The sequence below is a fragment of the Aedes albopictus genome, chromosome 3 (genome assembly GCF_035046485.1).
Source record: "Aedes albopictus strain Foshan chromosome 3, AalbF5, whole genome shotgun sequence".
Lineage (NCBI taxonomy): Eukaryota > Metazoa > Arthropoda > Insecta > Diptera > Culicidae > Aedes > Aedes albopictus.
Window position 1 is genome coordinate 400,573,718 of NC_085138.1, and position 19,766 is coordinate 400,593,483.

Here is a 19,766-nt window from a genome sequence, read left to right on the forward strand (position 1 = left end):
GCTCGTTTGGATACAGATTTTGACAGTTCGTTTGGATACAACGGATTCATCATCACGGATCTATGTTTACTCTACTATCTATAATACTGGACATAGCCAGACTGTTGGCTTTAATTGGATGGAAGGATGTGTTTAGGGTTTTCAAGGTTTCTCTTATTGCACTCTATTCTGGGAGCAGCATCTCCTATGAATTGTCATCAAACAAAAAAAGAAAACGATCGATTTTCCGTACATTTTCATTGATTGGCATTTTCATTTCATTAGATTTATTTCCTCTTAAAAACCGAACTACAAATTGTTTCGTCAACCGTTTATAACATTTTTTTTTTACACACGTACAACCTTCATGATATCGGTAAAATCCATGTCCTGATTGTTCCTTCTGTTGTGGTGCTTTTGATGGTTTGCTCACCACCGTCGTCAATAGGCCATAACTTGTTCATACACATTGCTGTTTGTTTGTTTTTCTTAAAAAATATTGCATATTTTCTCTGTACAGAACTTACACATGCTTAGCTTGCTAAGGAAAGTATTAAATTAGCTACAATAGATTACGATTCAAAGGTGATTTTTTATAATTACAAGTATTCTCTAACGCTAATCCAATTTGTCCGAAATTTATGCAAAGTTTTTCACATTTTTATGATTTTTCGCGCTCAATGTACAAGTTTATGCTTTTAAAAATAATAAGAGTAAAATGTATATATTAGATGAGTATTGATTCATATCGCTTGGATTTGTTTTGGCGAAAATATTAGATAATATTTACAGAGAAAATATTTTAACGAAATTACTTTTGCCTACATTAAAACTAGAGTCGGAACACACGACAAAAAATCGTCGACTTCGGTGTTAAAATTTCAATAGAACGTTACAAATGTTCGGTGCAGTTTTACTGAACTTTGCTGAATTTTATCATTATTCTAATACCGAAATCGAAAAAAATCGAAGTGTGGCTGTATGCTTTGTTCAATTTCAAAGTATTTTAAGAGTTTCAAGTGTTCTCTTCTTTGATTCGGGGGAGGGCGAGATGTTTTTTTTGTGTCGTTTTTACAGCGTTTGTCGTATAGCTACATAAATCGAGGAACAATGTACAAGTAAGATTTCCTTCGTTTCCGTTGGGAGGACGCGTCGCGCTTCCGTCTGCCGCTTCCACCACCCACTTTGGGTACATCGAGGAAGAACGGGTCCGACAGGACGTCATCCTCTTTGTACTCATCGTAGCCCCTCGTCGGGGACTCCCGATATTTGGCGTTAGAAGCCGCGTGGCTGGCAGCGATCGGCGATGGGGACGAGTTGCTACTGCTGATGGAATAGTTGATCGTCCGGCCGCTGTTGTCCCGGTTCGAGGTACTGGTGGTGACGATCACCTTTGGCTGCGGGTTGTAGCTAGCGCGAGCTTTCGGGGCGGGTGTTCCCCCCAAGCTGGACGGCCGACCGTCGTACAGCCGTCCGGTGCGTGCTCGATTGCTGTTGTACGGATTTGTTGGACTTTTGTGGTGTTCATTGTTAATGATAAATCTACTAGTGTTCTTAGACTTAGAGCTATTGTTACCGCTAATGCTACTAGTTCTACTCGCTTGGGTGGTCGGTAGACCGCTGGGACCGGTGAGAACCTTGGGGTCGCCCAGTTGGTTCTCTCCGGAGCGTTTGTGGGTCACCACCGAGCCGCTATTGGAGTTTGACTTAACGCTATCTAAGCTAGGATTGCCGCTGGCCGGCTCGGCACTGTAATCCTCGTCGTAGTACTCGACCGGATCGTCCGGGTAGGCGGCCGAATCCGGTTCTGGCATCTGCGCTGTGGGCTGGGCAGTCGGTTGAGCAGGGTTGGCAGACGTCACAGATGTCTTCAGCGATACCGTGGGTGGAGTATTGTTACCATGGATGGAACTGTGGAAAGGTGGGTCGGACCGTTTCAGCTCTTTGCGGTTCGGAATTTGGGTGAGGTCTTCCTCTTCCGGGTCAAACTGGAGGGAGATATCCTTCTGGTGGCGCAGCTGTTCAAAGGGCAGATGCAAGGAGACCTGGAATGGAATGATGGGAACATTGGTTAACACTGGTGGTAGTATGGAGAAAAGAGATCTAACGACAAAGGCTATTCTCCAGAGTAAAAACCTGGAGAAGATTACCGAGGCGATGAGCACGCATCAGGCCTTTATCGGTAGTGGACCCAACCCGAATACCCACCGGCAGCGGAAACTGGGTGGCAGTAAAGCGTAAATGCCAAGCTAGCGACGATCTGTACAACTTGCGAGTTTCCTCTTCAAGAGGTTGATTGCACGTCGAACAAGAACTTTGCAATAGCGAAGATCAACGGGCTGTATTACTGTAGTTGCTATGCCCCTCTCAGGTGGCCGATTGATCAGTGTGTCCATGAGATTCGCTTAGAAGCGCACTGCACTGTCGGGTTTGAGTTCCATGGTCAATGGTGGAGTTTTCAATGACTGGGAGGTCGAATGGGGCACTGGCTTGGCCAACCCAAGAAGCAGGACTCTGATCGATTACATTACAGGCTGATCGTTGATGTTTCGAATGTAAGCGGTGAGCAGCGTAGAGTCCATCAACGATTTGACCTTCTAGAGCCCGGGTCTAAGCCCTAGCTTAGACTGGAGGATTGACGTTGGATATACGCCAGTATGGATTAAGGAGGACGTAGCCATAGTATGCCGCCGTCTATCATCGATTGCAAGAGAGTTCGTGGGGCAATATCAGGCTGGATTTATGGGTGAACGCGCTACAACGGACCAGATGTTCGCCATCCGCCAGGTGTTGCAGAAATGCCGCGAATACAACGTGCCCACACATCACTTGTTCATCGATTTCAAATCGGCGTATGATACAATCGATCGAGAACAGCTATGGCAGATTATGCACGAATACGGATTCCCGGATAAACTGATACGGTTGATCAAGGCGACGATGGATCGAGTGATGTGCGTAGTTCGAGTATCAGGGACACTCTCGAGTCCCTTCGAATCTCGCAGAGGGTTACGGCAAGGTGATGGTCTTTCGTGCTTGCTGTTCAACATTGCTTTGGAGGGTGTAATAAGAAGAGCGGGAATAAACACGAGTGGGACGATTTTCACGAAGTCCGTTCAGCTGCTTGGTTTCGCCGATGATATTGATATTATTGCTCGTAAATTTGAGACGATGGCGGAAACGTACATCCGACTAAAGAGTGAAGCCAGGCGAATCGGATTAGTCATTAATGTGTCGAAGACAAATTACATGATGGCAAAGGGCTCCAGGGAGGAATCATCGCGCCCGCCACCCCGAATTCATATCGACGGTGATGAAATCGAGGCGGTTGAAGAATTCGTGTACTTGGGCTCACTGGTGACCGACGAGAACGACACCAGCAGAGAAATTCAGAGGCGCATTGTGGCAGGAAATCGTGCCTACTTTGGACTCCGCAGAACTCTACGGTCGAATAAAGTTCGCCGTAACACGAAGTTAACTATCTACAAAACGCTGATTAGACCGGTCGTCCTCTATGGGCACGAAACATGGACCCTACGTGCAGAGGACCAACGCGCCCTTGGAGTTTTCGAACGGAAGGTGTTGCGTACCATCTACGGTGGAGTGCAGATGGAAGACGGGACTTGGAGAAGGCGAATGAACCACGAACTGCATCAGCTGCTGGGAGAACCAACCATCGTCCATACCGCGAAAATCGGGAGGCTACGGTGGGCGGGTCACGTCATCAGGATGTCGGATAGCAACCCGACTAAAATGGTTCTCGAGAGTCATCCGACCGGTACAAGAAGACGTGGAGCGCAGCGAGCTAGATGGGTCGACCAAGTGGAGGACGATCTGCGGACCCTACGCAGAGTGCGGAACTGGAGGCAAACAGCCATGGACCGAGTGGAATGGAGGCGGCTACTATGTACAGCAGAGGCCACCCCGGCCTTAGCCTGACCGGTAAGGTAAGTAAGCCATAGTGTGGCTATCATCGATAGCCATCAAAGATAGTTTTTATCATTGGTGGAGCGATTGCCATGAAGGCTAACAACGAAGACCTGTTCGGTGATGACCCAAGGAGAATACATTTTACTAAGGTGGCGCAGATAAACATTGCAAACCACTGGTTGTCTCTTCCACTCTTCTGGTGTTCTTATGCAACTAAAATAGTGACGTCACTATTTCAGTTCCATAAGAACACCAGAAGAATGGAAGAGACAACCAGTGGTTTGCTATGTTTATCTGCGCCACCTTAGTAAAATGTATTCTCCTTGGTGATGACCTAGTTGGACTCCAGGCTTCTTGTCTTGGAAAGAGCTTGCATCGATGAGGGTATAGCGGAGCAAAGAGTGACCTACAAGGCGGCTGAACTGGTTTTGAACAAGGAGAGTTTGGCGTACAACTGATAGTACTTCGAAAAGCTATCTGCATAGTAGTCATGGTCATTGGCGTAGCTAGCGTTTTCTTTCTTCTTACTCGCTCTCCTAAACAAAGAGAAGAGAAAGAGAAGGATGCAAGATGGGGCACAGGCCCCCTCTTTCATCCCGGTCTTCCTTTACATATTTATCAAGGAGAATGAATGAGAAAAAATAAAAAGCTAGCTACTCCCGTGGTGTAGTCCCGTGATGTTGCATAACATCGTAGACACACTGTTCTCGGTTCACTGGTGTCGGCCAATGCCTTCAATTCCAATGATTTTTAATTGAACGTCCGCTAACTGAACGAATCTTAAACATTGAAAAAAATTGAGGCATTTGGCGAATTTTAACGTACTATAATGCTGCGAACAATAATCGTCGTTAAAAAAGAACTTGCATCTGGTGGTGTCGCATGAAGCACAGATTACATGGGTATATGAAGACATGAATATATTGTTGAGCTAATAAAAAACGGTAGGGTGCAATGGGCTGGTCACGTGACATGAATACCGCAAAACCCTCAAGCGACGATATTATGCAGCAGGGGGCTAGAGAAAGTCTGGTAACCCAACTAACATTTTCAGCACTATAAGGCTATAAGATTTAAGCTGCTAGTACACAGGGTCAAATATTTGTCCGAAGAGAAACCAATGCTCAAATATCTTGTTTGACTCGATCGAATTTTTATTAGTGTCAAACTGATGTTGTTTCTTGAGTTCTTTCCTTGTTAAATATTTGACCCTGTGTACTACTGGCCTTAGTCTCATGAGCCAATATTATGCATAAGAATATTTAATAATGACGGAACTATTGCAGGGGGTGTTTATAGGGGAGAACAAAGGAGGGTTATGAGGGTGTTTCCGGTTGTCCCAAAGGGTTACAGCGGGGTTCCAGGAGATCTCAGGGAGGGTTCGGGGGTCTGAGGAGGATTCAAAAGCATTGCAGAGAGCTTTCGACGGGTTTTGTAGACGATACAGGTACGTTTTCGGGGGTTTTCGAAGGTCTCACGTGCGTTAAAATGGGGTCCGAGTGGGTTTTAAGAGGGTTTCGGGGGCATTTCAGGAAGTCTCAGAGCATTTTAGGATGGTTTGAGAAGCGTTGCGAAGGCGTTTTTTGGGGGTTTTGGAGAATCTCAGGTGCGTTACATGGGGTTCGAAGGGGGTTTTAGAGGTATTTCAGGAAGTTTCAGAGAATTTTCGGCGGCGGCATTTAGAGGCGTTAAGGAAGCATTACGGAGGAGTTTCCGGGGATTTCAGAGCCTCTCAGGTGCGTTACATCGGGTTTTAAAGGGTTTACGGGAGAGTTTATAGGCATTTCAGGAAGTCTCAGAGCATTTTTGGCCGAATTCAGAAGCGTTATGGAAGCGCTTGTGAGGAATTTTCAGGGGTTTTGGAGCCTCTCAGGTGCGTTAGGAGTCCAAGAGGATTTAGGGGGATTTTGGAGGCATTTCTGAAAGTTTCGGTGGTTTTCTAGAGACCCTATCACAATATTTTTTAAACGCCCCTGGAACACCCGTTTTAAGGATGTTCTTGTAACCCCCTTATACGACCCTGATCTAAAATGTCTTGAAACGCCTCTGAAACCTCCGTAATCCCATTGAAACGCCCTTGAAATCATCATACTCAATTTGAAATGCCTTCGAAACCCCTTTGGTCGTCTTTAATAGAGTCCAGAATCCTCTGAAACGCACCTGAAAACCTCTTTAAACGCCCCTGAAATGCTATCAAACGCCACTAAAACCTGTTGGAACGCCCTTAAAATGTACCCTAAAAATATCTTAAATGACTCTGAGATACCTTGAAACACCCCGTAAATTCTTTACAACGCCCTTCAAAAGCTCCTGAGCAGGCTTGGGCTTGGCATTGGTCGCGAGATTCACAAGTATGCCACGGTTTTGCTTGTATCGACCTTCACAGGCAACCACGATGTTAGCAACCATAGATCGCATACGCTAATGGAAAACTCGTAACCAAGAAACCATTGTTGACCGTTACGATTGGTTTGTTAGCTCAAGAGTCTTGAGATCCCTTGGATTGCCCTTAAAGCCCCTTGAAACGTCCCTGAAACCTCCTTAATACGATTGAAATGCTCCTGAATTCCCCGTAAGCCCATTAAAACACAAACAAATCTTGACAGAACGCCCATAAAAGGCTCCTAAAATTCCCTGAAACAACCCCTTAAAATGCCCCTGAAGCCCCTTTGAATCCCTCACAGCCAACAAGAGGTTCCAGTGTACAAGACTGCGTACAGTACAGAAGGCGACGTAAACTGACTACAATTAAATGCTAAACTCAACTCCGCGCAACGAATACGCCTGGAATCTCTCCACCTACCTGCGGGGGTGGCTGTCTCCGGTATCCTTCGAAACGATCCTCTGGCTGCTGGGAGGGCAGTTTGAAGCCCTGTGCCCTCAGTCGGAAGGGGGCCAGCTGCGATACGCTCGATGGTTGCGATGCCACTGACGATTGCTGCGGCGGTCCGATAGGGTTCACCGCTGCCAACAGTGGGATCCTCTTTGGTGATTGAGCTTGCTGTTCCTGCGATTGCTGCTCCTGCTGGTGAGAAGCGATGGCTCCGTACGGGTTGTACGGTGTTTTGTTCGGGAACGGCTTCTGCTGCTGCTGCTGGCGGTTGATCTTCTGCGTATGCAGGAGCAGTTGAGCTTGGTGATTCTTGATTTCGGATTCGTGCTGTTGAACCTGCTTCTGCTGCTGTTGGATGGCCTTCTGTTGTTGCTGCACAGCAGCTTCCTGCTGTTTTTTCTGCAGTTCTTCATGCTGCTTGGCTAGCATCTGTTGCTGAAGGAGGGCTTGTTGTTGCTGGAGCTTTTGATGCTCTACAGCCTGTTTCTCCTTCGTAGTGAGTGGTTGAGCATTTTTCTTTTGGCTAGTTGCATTGTTATCAGTGTTACTACTACTACTGCTGCCGCTACTGGTCGTATGGGTTGTGACGGTCACGTGCGAATTGGTCACAGCCAGAGTGCCGCCATTTTGGAAATGTTGCTGCTGGAAGGATACGGCCGGTTTGGAGCCGGTCTTCGCCGGATCTTCCGGTTTTGGTTGACTATTTTGTGTTTGCTGCTGCAACGTAAATTGTTGCGGCGAGAAGGATCCACCGTCGTCCTCTAGGCTTGGCAGGACGGCTGGTCCAGCGCCAGCCGAATCGTCCTTCGGATTCGTATCGTCGTACTCTTCGTCTTCGTATTCGTATTCTTCTTCCTCTTCCGCTGGTTTCGAAGTGGAAGTCGAATAACCGTGCGTTGGCGTCGCCAATGTCGTGGAGGACACGATTGGACTTCCTTTATTATTGTTAAAGATAAATCTACGTGATGGCGTTGTCGTTGTAGGCTTTTTGGTTGTGGATGTGGTAGTGCTGGTCGTTGTTGAAGTCGTCGACGTCGAAGTGGACGATGGACTGCTGGCACTGCTCGAGACCTCCTCCGAGCTGCTTTCTGTAAAATGAAATCATAAGTAAGTACGTTGGTCATTCAGACTCCTGCCCCAAAGATCACTTACCTTCCGGCGCTGGAATGATCGTATTGCCGTACAGCTCCAAATTCAGGTAGTAGAACCTTTCCGACTTTGAGCAGTCGACTTCGTCGACGCGTTCGCAAACACGCGTCTCCTGGTCGAACACCGTTCCGTTCAGGCACAGGAACTTGATGTCCATCGGTTCGTCACCCTGCCCGATGGTACACACATGGAACATCTGGCACGAGGCTTCAAGATCGGCGTAGTAGCCACCGATCACCTTCCCGGCACAGGTGAAGTTTGTCTCCGGAAGGTTATCGAAGTCCAAGTACTGCGAAGAGTTAAACAGAATTGTAAGGATTGTTCTTATTTCACGACCTGCTGGATACTTACTCCAGGCTCCGCTATACTACAGTGGCCGCAGTAGAGAAGTGATAATATAAACGCAATGAATGTCCCTAAAAGAAACGGAAATAATGTAGATCTAGTAACACAGCTGACAAGTTTGTAGATACCTTGCGAGAAGGACTGCAAAATCTTGAGAACCTTCATCCTAGATCGGCGCCTCATCTGTGAAGAAATGAGAAAAAATACGATCCAGATTAGTTCCTTTCGCGCATATCGGCACCTCAGGTATGCAGAGTAAGTACGTAGACACAGCTGAGAAATTCCAGTTCTGGAAAGCAATGCGTAACAACCGGATTCGATTTCTATAGGTCAACCTGCCCAGCTCCCGTATTCCCGCGTATCAAATTCGATTTCGCACCATCCTCCTACTGCTGCATCATTCACAAGTACGGCACTCGAACGTCAAGTACGAGTGAAATGACTCGGAAAAGGTAAACCACTTCCCCTGTGAATGTGGTCAGTCTTCGCATTCCCATTCATAGTAATTCAATCGAATCGCTGAATCAGTTTTTCCCACATCGATCCCATTCATTCATCACCGTGTAGCGTAGCGCACACGATGCAGCTGCCTGCTGAAAGACCACGTGCTTCCCTCCCATTGATCTGTTATTCTCGCACCTTGTCAGAGAGATCACCCAAACGATCTGGGACGCCAGAGGGGAGTTTCCCATCCGTATCAATGACGACCCTCCGAGCTGGACCGCATTTACCTCGGTGCGGAGAGTGCGGTCGAAAACGGAGTAACGAAGAATACCGCATTCATTCCGCCGGGGGCGGAGGTGGTGTTGCTGTAAATTGATACACCATCATAATCGATTGGATTCTATGGTTTGCTGTTTTTTTTTCTGTCCTTCCTCTGGTTCGTTTTTCTCTGCATTCGGCCAGCAGGTTGATGCTTTTCTTCCGACAATGCTTTTTGTGCCTTTTCTTCACGATTTTCGGAAGGCAGAATACAGAGGAAAAGGTGGCGCAAAACAGCAGACAGCCGGCAATCGGTAGCAGTCTACCAGGGAGAACATCTATCATTTCGATCGGCCCCATTGAACCGAAAATGTGGATAATCGGTGGTTTAAGATAAAGAAGAAAAAAACTGTTGAGTAATCTACCTTCAAGAACTTTAATTTATTTTTCTTGAATTCACTTTCCGTAAATCTGCCAGTAACTTCAGCGTACGTTTATCCAGAAAACGCTTCGGCTATATTGCTTAAAATGCTATGTCAATATATCCTTCAGAAATAACTTATTAGAAAATGATTTTAAATTGCCGCGAATTACACATTTCTTTCAAGAATCAATTCAGGGATTCCCCCAGTGATTTTTGAAGAAACTGCTACGTGTTTCTACAGTGGATCCTCCATTTAAATGGAATCTGTCTAGGTAAAAGACATTACTAAAGTAATATTCCCTGGAATACTTATGATTAGATATAGAGTTTGTTTACGAGTGAAAAAGCAGCATGGGTTTTAGAGTTAAAGGGAAATTTAGGTCGTATTCAAAGTTGCATGAGGTGAGCTGGACTATTTAGGGGCTCCCAACCATTCCCTTGAGGATAAGCCATCGAATCGCCATGCATAATTTGTGATCTCTCGTAGAATTGTAATATTGATCCATATACATCAATGTAGTCTGAAAGCCCGTGGACGTAGAGCTTCCTAAAACCTCAGGGAACCCCTTTTGAATTTTATGAAGCCTCCTGAAATCCTTCTTAAACGCCTTGGAAGGCCTTTCAACCACTCTAAAATCTCTCTAGACCTTTCCTTTGTAGCCTCCGAACTTTTTGAAACCTTCGAAACGTCCTGAGACCTTTTGAAGCTCTTCTGGAACTCCTTGAAGCAGACGGGATTGGTGGTTTAAAGGGTGCCGTATTTATATGCAAAAGGTCTTGGGTTCAATCCCTGGCCTGTCCCTTTCCTCCTACTTTGTACTTTTCTATCTACCTTTTTTACCCTTCTTACACCCATAAGAAGGGTATAAATATCGCTCGGAAAACCGACTTTCGATCCGAGGCCCGGAGGGCCGAGTCTCATATACCAATGAACTCAGCTCGACGAACTGAGCAAATGTCTGTATGTGTGTGTGTATGTGTGTATGTGTGTATGTGTGTGTGTGTGTGTGTGTGTGTGTGTGTGTGTGTGTGTGTGTGTGTGTGTGTGTGTGTGTGTGTGTGTGTGTGTGTGTGTGTGTGTGTGTGTGTGTGTGTGTGTGTGTGTGTGTGTGTGTGTGTGTGTGTGTGTGTGTATGTGCGTTACAAAAAAAGTCACGCACGTTTCTCAGCCTTCTGTCAACCGATTTGAGTTCTCTTGGAAGCAAATGAAAGCTACTACATCCTAGTAGAACGCTATTGAATTTTGTTTCGATTGGACGTTTGGTTACCGAGATATCTCTCGAAGAGTACTTATGAGTCATACATCTAAACTTTTTGAGATTTTTGATCAAGTATATCATAATAAATATTTCGGCCGTTTGTCAATCGATTTGGGTTCTCTTGGCACCAAATGAAAGCCACAGTATCCTAGTAGATCGCCCAGAAATTTTATTTCGATTGGACATTTGGTTACAGAGATATCTTTCGAAGAGTAATTAGGATTTATACAACTAAACCTTTTGAGATTTTTGACAAAGTGTATCATAATAAATATCTAGCTCGTCTATCAACCGATTTCGGTTCTCCTGGCACTAAATGATGTAGCTTTACATTCTAGTAGAACCATATACAATTTTATTAGGATTGGACATTTGGTTACCGACATATCTTTCAAAGAGTACTTGGGGGTAATACAGATTAACTTTTTGAGAGATTTTTAATCAAGAGTACCATAATAAATATCTCAGCCGTCTGTCAACCGATTTGAGTTCTCTAAGCATAAAATGAAAGCTACAATATCCTTGTAAAAGGCCGTGAAATTTTATTTCGATACGATATTTGATTACTGAGATATCTTACGAAGAGTATTTCAATAAATTCGTTCGAATTCTATGAAAACTAACAATATGTTAAATGAAAGCTTTGAATTATATATTGTGGAAAAAATGCAAGAACCGAACAGCCAAAATAACTAGCTAATGCCTAAACTGATTAACTTAGTAGATATATCATAACCATGAATACTAAGTACTTCGGACCTAATTTAATCGACTGATTAAGAGATAATAGACAAAGTATATCTCGCTGATTTTCTTACCCATTTGTAAATCGATTCAAGATTTTTTGGCAGTTAACAAAAGATACAATATTCCAGAATATGTAAGCTATTTTCTAAACATTCCATACAAGATTCTAGGAGGTGTCTGGCATTTCTGGTAGTTTAGTCCATGGTCCATGATGCTATTTTGGAAACCAATCCACTAGATGCCAAATCTACAATATTTTCTAGAACTTTTGGTCAATTACACAAAATAAATATGTTAAATACAAATAATACAACAATAATTTTAATAAGTGTAAGAAGGGTTCTGTTCACCATAGGTAGATTAAATCGGGTTTTTTCTTTTCTCTCTACTTAGATAAAACCAAGGATAAAACAACCAGAAACGGATTGAAAAAGCTGTTTCCCTTGATTCCAACTTCTACAGTACAGTGTCGATCTATCATATAACGCCTAAATGTTATGAAATTAAGCGAACTGTGCCGTTTCACTTTCGTAGTAATCAACCCACAATTGTATGGTGATTCCCAGTCCCAGAACTCCCATCCTTTCCCTCTAACAAAAACTCTATACGTGCTGATTGTGACGACGCAGGGTACTCTCGGTCTCTAGTAGCAACAACCCTCACACTCTAATATTTCTTTCCCTTCCCAACTGATTGTAAGGACGTGACCGGTGCCGTTATTGATCAACAATATATGAGTTGCTTAAATAGCACTTTGAAGAATAAGTGCAGTGTCCCAGCACTTATTCATTTGGATCGCAGTGCAATTGGTACCAGCTCAGATCAATCAGGAGGAGGAGCAACATTAGGGTCCTAAAATTAAAGACGAAATCTCGCTTATATTGAATAATACGATCAAGCATGGTATTCTAATCGGAATTGTACTTTACTCGAACTTGAAAAACAAAGGAATAATGAGAAAATTCGAAATAAGTAAAATGGTAAATAGTTCTACTTTGACATTTGAGGTCAACCTTGTGTGACTGAGCTCGACATTTTTCGCACTGGGATTTCAAAAATGTTCCTATCTGACATACACGGTGAAAAAAAATCACTCAAAGTATGTGTTATAAGCTAGGGACGAGACAAAAGACTAAAAAAAATAAAAATTATATATTTTCAACTATGGTTAATAAAAACGTCAAAAAATGAGTAAATATGTACTCTTGAACCATATATTGTGGTTTAAAACAAAAATCCCGATAGGACTTTAGGAGCCTATTGCCATACACAGTCGATGCTAAACTTCTGAAATACCCTGAAGCGGCTTTTAAGCTCATAACCTATGAATCTCCCATAATCTCTCGGAAACCCCGCAGAAATTCCAAGAAACGCCCTGTAACGCATTGCAACACTTTCAAACACCTATCAAATCCTCTTGAAACCTCCCCTGAAGCCCTCCTGAAACTCACTTGAAAGTTTTTGGAGCCCCTGAACACGCTCGGAATCCTCTGAAACTCCATAAAACGTCTTGAAACGTCGAGAAACATCATGAAACGCCTAGACACATCTTAAAACGCCTACGAAACCCCTTTGGTTACAAAACAGTGACGGCAGCGTATGCAAGAGTTGCACAGAACTCACTGTGACTTACTGCGCAACCCTTACATACACACTTAGAAAAAAATGACCGATTATGGTAACATTTTACCGTAATCTCAACAGCTGAACGTACGGTAAAAAGTTGTGATTTTTCAAACCACCGAACGTACTGTGAATCTCAGGAAAATGAATCTGTCAAAATTACCGGAACGTTCGGTACTTTTTACAAATTTACCGTAAAAGTCGCAGAACGTTCGGTATGTTTGTTTACAAATGAATTCTCAATATCACTGAACGTACGGTAAATTTTACAAATTTACGGCGATTTTATGCGAGCACAAAAATAAACAATATTTTCATAAAAAACCCGATTTAATCCACCTATGGTGAACAGAACCCTTCTTACACTTATTAAAATTCGATTCTCGCCGCAGCTGTCAGGAAAAGTTTTCGGCTGTGCCACTGGGCGTTGCATGCTAGTCCGTTGTCTAGTGTCGTGCTTCCTTCAAAGAGCGTATAGCTCACTGGAAGTACTAAACGTGTCCGTGTCTTTTTTTTTTTTAAATTATTGTTGTATTATTTGTATTTAACATATTTATTTTGTGTAATTGACCAAAAGTTCTAGAAAATATTGTAGATTTGGCATCTAGTGGATTGGTTTCCAAAATAGCATCATGGACCATGGACTAAACTACCAGAAATGCCAGACACCTCCTAGAATCTTGTATGGAATGTTTAAAAAATAGCTTACATATTCTGGAATATTGTATCTTTTGTTAACTGCCAAAAAATCTTGAATCGATTTACAAATGGGTAAGAAAATCAGCGAGATATACTTTGTCTATTATCTCCTAATCAGTCGATTAAATTAGGTCCGAAGTACTTGGTATTCATGGTTACGATATATCTACTAAGTTAATCAGTTTAGGCATCAGCTAGTTATTTTGGCTGTTCGGTTCTTGCATTTTTTCCACAATATATAATTCAAAGCTTTCATTTAACATATTGTTAGTTTTCATAGAATTCGAACGAATTTATTGAAATACTCTTCGTAAGATATCTCAGTAATCAAATGTCGTATCGAAATAAAATTTCAGGGCCTTTTACAAGGATATTGTAGCTTTCATTTTATGCTTAGAGAACCCAAATCGGTTGACAGACGGCTGAGATATTTATTATGGTACTCTTGATTAAAAATCTCTCAAAAAGTTAATCTGTATTACTCCCAAGTGCTCTTTGAAAGATATGTCGGTAACCAAATGTCCAATCCTAATAAAATTGTATAGGGTTCTACTAGAATGTAAAGCTACATCATTTAGTGCCAGGAGAACCGAAATCGGTTGATAGACGAGCTAGATATTTATTATGATACACTTTGTCAAAAATCTCAAAAGGTTTAGTTGTAGAAATCCTAAGTACTCTTCGAAAGATATCTCTGTAACCAAATGTCCAATCGAAATAAAATTTCTGGGCGATCTACTAGGATACTGTGGCTTTCATTTGGTGCCAAGAGAACCCAAATCGATTGACAAACGGCCGAAATATTTATTATGATATACTTGATCAAAAATCTCAAAAAGTTTAGATGTATGACTCATAAGTACTCTTCGAGAGATATCTCGGTAACCAAACGTCCAATCGAAACAAAATTCAATAGCGTTCTACTAGGATGTAGTAGCTTTCATTTGCTTCCAAGAGAACTCAAATCGGTTGACAGAAGGCTAAAAACGTGCGTGACTTTTTTTATAACGCACACACACACACACACATACACACATACACACACACACACACACACACACACACACACACACACACACACACACACACACACACACACACACACATACAGACATTTGCTCAGTTCGTCGAGCTGAGTTCATTGGTATATGAGAATCGGCCCTCCGGGCCTCGGATCGAAAGTCGGTTTTCCGAGCGATATTTATACCCTTCTTATGGGTGTAAGAAGGGTAAAAAACGTCGATGATGGGATTGAATACATGACCTTCTGACCAGGAACCACACTTGCTGTCACTGTACAAGAGAGTCTTGCTTGGAGATGATGCGCAAATTCTAATAGAACTGATGCTCAAAGCTGTCGGCGTGGCTGTCAAACGCATTTTACAGAAGTACGGTAAAATAGTCCCATCACCGATCTGTTCGGTAAAATATTCACAGGTCTCCTGTAAATTTGCCTGATTTCACCGGTTCTGAGATGATTTCATAGATTTCACCGATTTTCTTCTGAAATTTCATCGATTTTGCCGTAATACTGTAGTTTGCTTGTTTACAGACCAGTTTCGGTGATTTTTTTCACCGTATACTGTAATTTATTCTAAGTGTGTACGCTTCCGTCACTGTTTTGTAACCATGTGTGTTGGGAACCCGGGTCCTCAGCTAAGTATCAACACTGATTTAGTTTTTCATGGATACCCCAAAAAGATGCTCGATCTTTAACGGAGCCTGTGGGGTACCTGGGCACCCCCCACAGTAAGCTGTCCCTTACCGCGTTAATGCAGGGCTCTGGCGTGGTGGACATTCTTTCCCGTGCTACTCGTGGGATTTAATCATGAAGTCAAATAAAAACCAGAATCTACACACTTCGAAAAAATCTTGTAATTTTGTGTCATTCTACGCCGACATATGACAGCGAGCAAAATGACACAAAATTATGTTTGATCTTATTTTTACACTATACTGATTCAAGCAGGTTTGTAATTTTACTGCATTCACTTTCTGTCATTAACATAACCTCAATTCCCTCGCTTTTTAAATGAATTCTATTCCCCAGGTTTTCGTTAGTGTAAAGTGTAAAACAGACTAGATGGCTCATTCAAATAAACTTTATTCAGTTTTCATCATAACAAGTAAAAACATTTCAAACACTGCTTTCTATTCTGGTGAATCACTTGATCTGGAAGTTCTCTTCTTTCGCTTTGACACAAATTCACTGTCCTGCAGCTGTTCTTAACTGTATCCGTAGAAATATCTTTGTGACGCATGTTGTCGTTCTCTTGACCGTCCTTTTTTCCAGGCTATAGAGATTAATCACTTTAGTCACTGCACAAATCGATAATCTTATTACAGCTAAAAAACGTACCGCGGGAAAGGCTCCACAAATCACAGACTAGTTTGCACCACGGCATTTGACGTTTTATTGTCAACAAACATTGCCTGGTTCGATTGCGTTCTCGTTCGTGTAAATTTGTGGACCATTAAACTGAAAAATAAGTGCCGCGTTTGAATGTTGCTGGAACACATTTAAAAACACGTTCAAGGTGACTATAAAGAATCTGAAAATGAACATCTTTGCATTCCCGTCTCCAAAGACGAAAAAATAAATCATATATTTCGTTGTGTCATGATTAATTACGTCAATTTCTTCAATTATGTCATCATTAAAATTGAGATTTTCGTAGTGTGTAGGTGGAAATAGTGGTGGGATCAACCCCTTCGCAAGAAGCAGGTTGATGAGATCTCCGACAAGGAGAAGTGAGGAGATAGGCGCTGGGAGTTGCGTACGCAGCTCAAGCGTGGGTGCTCCAGTCCACTTCCCGGCAAGCCAGCCGGTGGAGGTTATGGACGGAGCGTGGTTGTTGAGGGCCGTCAACCGAGGATCCAAAGGACGGTCCGCAATAGAGGTGGCTGAGCAGCAGCTTGGCAAAATCATCGACTTTGCGTCCACTAAGTCGAACATAAGCAAGGACCTGAAAACGGCCTTGCTTCGACTTAGGGCGTCGATCGTCGATGCCAAGCAGGAGCACGCGGCACTCGCGTTGCTGACTGCTGCAGCAGCGGAGCCTGCAAATGAGAATGTGCCGAAGTTTACCCAAACGGAGGCCTTCTCCTTCGCAGGAAGTCCGAATAAGGCGGAAGCGACTGCTCGCGACAAACGGGGCAAGCAATCGCAGAAGCGGGCGAGGCAACCGTCAGGCGAGGAGCTGTCTGGCGGAGCCCGCAAGGCCAGGCGAATCATTACCCCGAAAGTCGGTAATAATGCCGGAAGGTCGGACCCCAGCCAGGGTTCCCGGAAAGCTGGGAAGGATGGGCCTGAAAAGGCTGGCCCGTCCCGGAACGATGGGAACAAGGGGTTGCGACCGCTAGTGGGCCCTCAACAGCCACAGAGTAGGGCGATCCAAGGGGAGGACCCCCCTTGGACGAAGGTAGAGCGGAAGAGGAAGAAGAAGGCGAATCCGCAGGTAGTAGCGCAGGACGCCAAGCCAAGGCGTAGGAGGGCAGGTGCCAAGCGCGAGAAAGGCGACGCTATCGTCATCAAGACGGAACAGTCCAAGTACTCGGACGTCTTGAAGATAATGCGAAGCGAAGCCAAGCTTGAGGGTCTTGGAGCCGACGTACGCAGTATTAGACGTACTCGTACGGGCGAGATGATCCTGGAGCTGAAGCGCCAGAAGGAGCACAAGGGCGCCGCCTATAAGAGGCTGGCAGAAGAGGTCCTTGGTGAGGGTGTGCAGGTGAGGGCTCTGACACATGAGGCGACTCTGAAGGTCAAGGACATCGATGAGATCACCGAAGTGGAAGAGCTCGTCACGGCACTGCGGCAACAGTGTGATGTGCAGGTGGCCGCCGCAGCCGTTAAACTACGGAAAGGGCCAGCAGGGACACAGATAGCTTTGGTTCAGCTACCTGTGGCGGACGTCAAAAAGTCCGTTAAAGTAGGGAGCATAAAGGTGGGTTGGTGTGTATGTCACCTGACATTCCACGAGCCACCAGAGGTTTGCTTCAGGTGTCTGGAACCAGGACACAAGTCGTGGGACTGCAAAGGCCCCGACAGGCGCAAACTGTGCAGGCGATGCGGCGCTGAAGGTCATAAGGCCCAAAGCTGCACGAGTCCGCCCATCTGCATGATCTGTACCGGGAAATCCTCGAACAACAGACATCCGATGGGTGGCCCAAGGTGCCCGGCCTTCAAGAAAGCCGCAGTGAACAACAAATCACAGTGCAGGTAACGCAGCTGAACCTGAACCACTGTGATGCGGCTCAGCAACTGCTTTGTCAGGCAGTTTCTGAGTGGGAGACGGATATCGCCATCATATCGGACCCATACCGAGTACCCGCCGGCAACGGCAACTGGGTCGCGGATGGGACCAGAAAAATGGCGGCGATATGGACGACGGGTAAATACCCCGTTCAGGAGTTGGTGTCTACTACCTATGAGGGCTTCGTGGTCGCCAAAGTAAACGGGGTCTTCTTCTGTAGCTGTTATGCGCCTCCGCGGTGGCCGATCGAGCAGTTCACGCAAATGCTGGACCGCTTAACGACCGTGCTAACAGGGCGAAGGCCGGTGGTAATAGCGGGCGACTTTAATGCCTGGGCCGTGGAATGGGGAAGCCGTTTCACGAACCAGCGGGGTCAGATCCTGCTAGAAACACTGGCCATCTTAGATGTCGACTTGGCTAATGTCGGTACCAAGAGTACCTTTAGTCGAAACGGAGCGGAGTCAATTATTGACGTGACCTTTTGTAGTCCTGGCCTAACAAGTAGTTCGAACTGGAGAGTAGATGATGGCTACACTCACAGCGACCACCTGGCGGTTCGCTACAGTATCGACTACAATAACAGCAGACAGCGGATAGAAGAAGAGGCGGCTAGGCCAAGGCCAAGCCGTCGTAGGTGGAAGACATCATACTTCGACGAAGAGGTATTTAGGGAAGCGCTCCGCCGTGAGCGAAACTTAATCGGTTTAGACGGCGACGAGCTGGTAGTGGTGCTCTCACGTGCGTGTGATGCGACCATGCCTAGGCGAGTCCACCCTAGAAATGGGAGGCCACCGGCTTACTGGTGGACCGACGCGATTGCGGACCTGCGCCGCGCCTGCCTACGGGCTAGGCGGCGGATGCAGCGAGCACGATCAGAGGAAGAGCGAAACGAACGGCGGGTGGTGTTCGCCGCTGCAAAAGCCGCGCTTAAGGCCGAGATAAGAGCAAGCAAAAAGGCCTGCTTTGAGGGTCTCTGTCAGAGTGCCAATACGAACCCGTGGGGTGACGCCTACAGGATCGTTATGGCCAAGACGAGAGGTGTGATGGCTCCTACAGAGCAATCTCCAGAGATGTTGGAGGGGATCATTGGAGGACTTTTTCCGCGTCATGATCCTAGTCCTTGGCCTCCTTTCGTAGGACAGCCGGGGACTGGGGCTGGCGATGAGGAGAGGGTCACCGATGTGGAACTTGCGGGGATAGCTAAGTCCCTTAGCGTAGGTAAGGCCCCAGGTCCGGACGGAGTTCCGAACCTGGCCTTAAAAGTAGCTATTGCAGAGGCTCCCGAGATGTTCAGGTCTGCTATGCAGAAATGCCTGGACGAGGGAGTTTTCCCAGAAGCTTGGAAGAGGCAGAGCCTGGTACTATTGCCAAAGGCGGGGAAACCACCCGGAGACCCGTCGGCATATAGACCAATATGCTTGATTGACACGGCGGGGAAGGTGCTCGAAAAGATCATCCTCAATAGAATGTTGCGGTTCACCGAGGGCGAAAATGGTCTTTCGAGTAACCAGTACGGCTTCCGGAAGGGGAGGTCCACCGTAGACGCTATCTTGTCGGTTACAAAAACCGCCGAGAAAGCACTCGAGCCTAAGAGGAGGGGAATTCGCTTTTGCGCGGTAGTGACTCTGGATGTAAGGAATGCGTTTAATAGCGCCAGCTGGTCTGCTATTGCCGATGCGCTCTTGCGTCTGGGAATACCGGAGTACCTGTACAAGATTCTCGGAAGTTACTTTCAGAATCGTGTACTAGTCTACGACACGGAGGTGGGTCGGAAGTGCTTTCACATAACCTCAGGAGTCCCGCAAGGTTCCATCCTGGGT

At 45.2% G+C, this 19,766-nt stretch overlaps 1 protein-coding gene across 8 annotated transcripts in view; it reads right to left on the minus strand.

The window, feature by feature from the left end:
• Positions 1 to 226: 226 nt before the first annotated feature.
• Positions 227 to 19,766, minus strand: part of LOC109408351 (formin-J) — a 568,254-nt gene continuing 548,714 nt past the window's right edge. For all 8 annotated transcript variants that reach the window (XM_019681647.3, XM_019681646.3, XM_062856083.1 and 5 more), the window contains 5 exons: positions 8,365 to 8,419; positions 8,243 to 8,307; positions 7,895 to 8,180; positions 6,713 to 7,830; positions 227 to 2,024 (listed from right to left, as the gene is read on the minus strand). In XM_019681647.3, the coding sequence (XP_019537192.3) occupies positions 1,071 to 2,024; positions 6,713 to 7,830; positions 7,895 to 8,180; positions 8,243 to 8,307; positions 8,365 to 8,419 (2,478 nt within the window). In that variant the 3' untranslated portion in view covers positions 227 to 1,070. The remainder of the gene's footprint in view (positions 2,025 to 6,712; positions 7,831 to 7,894; positions 8,181 to 8,242; positions 8,308 to 8,364; positions 8,420 to 19,766) is intronic.